We start from the raw sequence: 2,500 nt of genomic DNA, 5'->3' as shown, positions 1-2,500 counted from the left end.
ACCAGCGTATTTAAGCTGAAGCCTTGTTCCATGGTGTGTGTGTGTGTGTCACAGGCTCCGATTGGCCCATGGCCGGCTCTTCCATCTGCCAACTCCCATGATGCTTCACTGCATGGGGAGACAAACAAACAAGACATCAACGAGCAGTTTGAGCTTTGAAAACACAGATTTGGGTGAAATGTTCCTTTAAGAACTTCCTGTGAGGAACAGCGACCATGTGGCTAAAGCTAACAGTCAAGAACCATCCAGTGAGTCATCCACTTTAAAACAAGAGAAGAAGAAGAAGAAGGTGAGACGAAGAGGAGAGGACGTCTCACTCCTCTTCAGGAGCCAACAAACAGATCTGATTCATCAACGTCTGGAGGATGTCACCACAGCAACCGTTGCATTGAGAGAGAGAGAGAGAGAGAGAGAGAGAGAGAGAGAGAGACCAGGTCCAGGTGTGTACAGGAGAGGACCAGGTCCAGGTGTGCACAGGTGAGGACTAGGTCCAGGTGTGTACAGGAGAGGACCAGGTCTAGGTGAGGACCAGGTCCAGGTGTGTACAGGCGAGGACCAGGTCCAGGTGTGTACAGGAGAGGACCAGGTCCAGGTGTGTACAGGAGAGGACCAGGTCCAGGTGTGTACAGGAGACTATCAGAGGATCTGAATCTATAAATAGAATCTGTTGTGACTGAACTGGTCCGACAGTAAAACTTGTCTCTCTTGTTTCTTTCTGTTCTTCTTCTGCAGTATCTGTTGACTTGTCCTCAAGGGGGGGGGGGGGGGGGGGGGGGTTAGAGATACTCCAGAATGTATCTTTATGAGCATGTTTGTGTTGTAGTATTATTAACACAATATATTTTAGTAAAGTATTGTAACTGCAGTAGTCGGAGTACTTCCTCCAGCTGGTTGTTTTATTAAAGATACAAAAACACTCACGAATGTTTAAATGTCGACTCATCAAATCTTTAAAATACGACGTTAGCGTAAAGTTGATGGTTGAATTGAACACTAATAATAATAATCAATAGTGATTCATGTGTTCATGTGTTCGTTGTGTTCAGGTGTTATTTTTTCACATGTTCACATGTTCACGTGTTCATGTGTTCACGTGTTCAGTGTTTAGGTGTTCATGTGTTCAGTGTTTAGGTGTTCATGTGTTCACGTGTTATGTGTTCAGGTGTTTAGGTGTTCATGTGTTCACATGTGCAGGTGTTCATATGTTCAGGTGTTCATGTGTTCACATGTTCAGGTGTTCATGTGTTCACATGTTCAGGTGTTCATGTGTTCACATGTTCAGGTGTTCATGTGTTTACGTGTTCATGTGTTTGTTGTTCAAGTGTTTGTTTTCACGTGTTCAGTGTTCACGTGTTCATGTGTTCAGGTGTTCAGTGTTCACGTGTTCACGTGTTCAGTGTTTAGGTGTTCAGTGTTTAGGTGTTCAGTGTTTAGGTATTCAGTGTTCACGTGTTCAGGTGTTCACGTGTTCAGGTGTTCATATGTTCAGGTGTTCGTATTCATGTATCTGCACTCTCGGCAGTTAGTGTATTTATAGGTGTTGAGCTTCATTTTGACATGAAACAAATAATAACCGTATCTGTGTTTCAGCTGCAGGACAGCAGTGAAGGCCCAGGTATGAATGCATGGCCCGCCACTGATATATATATATATATATATATCGTTCTGAAATATTTGGCTTCTATAATGAAGGGATTTTATTTCATAATTTAAATTGTATCTAATAAACTTGGTGTGTTGTTGTTTATTCTATGTGTGATTAATAAATATATTATATTATTATTATTCATATTATGAAGACATAACATACAGATGATTATAATTATTAATTATTCTATTTTAATATTCATCTGTTTGGTCACGTGATGCATTCTGGGAATTGATTGATTGATTGATTGATTAAATATTGATCAGTTAAAATCAGCACGAGCTCACTCTGCTCAGACAGGAAGAAGAGAAGAAGACAGAGAGAAGAAGAGAAGAAGACAGAAAGCTCCGGAGGAAAGTCAATCAGTTTACCGGTTTGTTGTCGGTTTGATGTCCACGAGCTGTCACGTGAGGGGGAGACCCGGTCACACCTGCACCGGGACCCGTACCCGGTCTCAGCACTAAAGGGTCCTGAATGAGGAGGAAGCTCTGGTGAAACGGCTGAAAGCTCCGGCAGCTGCTTCAAAGAGATGGTGGAGCTCAAAGATCGTCTCCGCATGAAGATGACTCACTCACTGCTTCCGGTTTCACAGGAGAGTGGGTGTTGACTCTGCGCATGCCCACCACTTGCTGTCAAAGAGGAGAATAAAAAGGCAGTGACATCTCACTCTGACACATCTTCTGGGAAGAGGAAGTGATCGAGGACATACCGGAAGTCGTGTTTCCGGACATCTGGGCGTTTCAAAATACATTTTAAATAAAATGTAAGTGTTGATGTATATATATCATTTACTTCAAACTTTAAGGATACACACATGAAGACATGTACAAAAACACAAATACTTACTTTTGT

The 2,500-nt window shown here is 42.4% G+C and overlaps 1 protein-coding gene across 1 annotated transcript in view; it reads right to left on the bottom strand.

Annotated features, from left to right (window-relative positions):
- Positions 1-2,178, bottom strand: part of stambpl1 (STAM binding protein-like 1) — a 10,010-nt gene extending 7,832 nt beyond the window's left edge. Inside the window, exons 1-2 of the mRNA XM_076078327.1 lie at positions 2,020-2,178; positions 3-108 (exon numbers count right to left, since the gene is read on the bottom strand). Coding sequence (XP_075934442.1) covers positions 3-32 — 30 coding nt within the window. The 5' untranslated portion in view covers positions 33-108; positions 2,020-2,178. The remainder of the gene's footprint in view (positions 1-2; positions 109-2,019) is intronic.
- Between the last annotated feature and the right edge of the window lie 322 nt (positions 2,179-2,500).

The sequence above is a fragment of the Anarhichas minor genome, unplaced genomic scaffold (assembly GCF_050575085.1).
Source record: "Anarhichas minor isolate MPS153535 unplaced genomic scaffold, ASM5057508v1 ptg000065l, whole genome shotgun sequence".
Lineage (NCBI taxonomy): Eukaryota > Metazoa > Chordata > Actinopteri > Perciformes > Anarhichadidae > Anarhichas > Anarhichas minor.
Note: the sequence above shows the minus strand (reverse complement) of the source record. Positions and strands in the feature narration are given on the sequence as shown.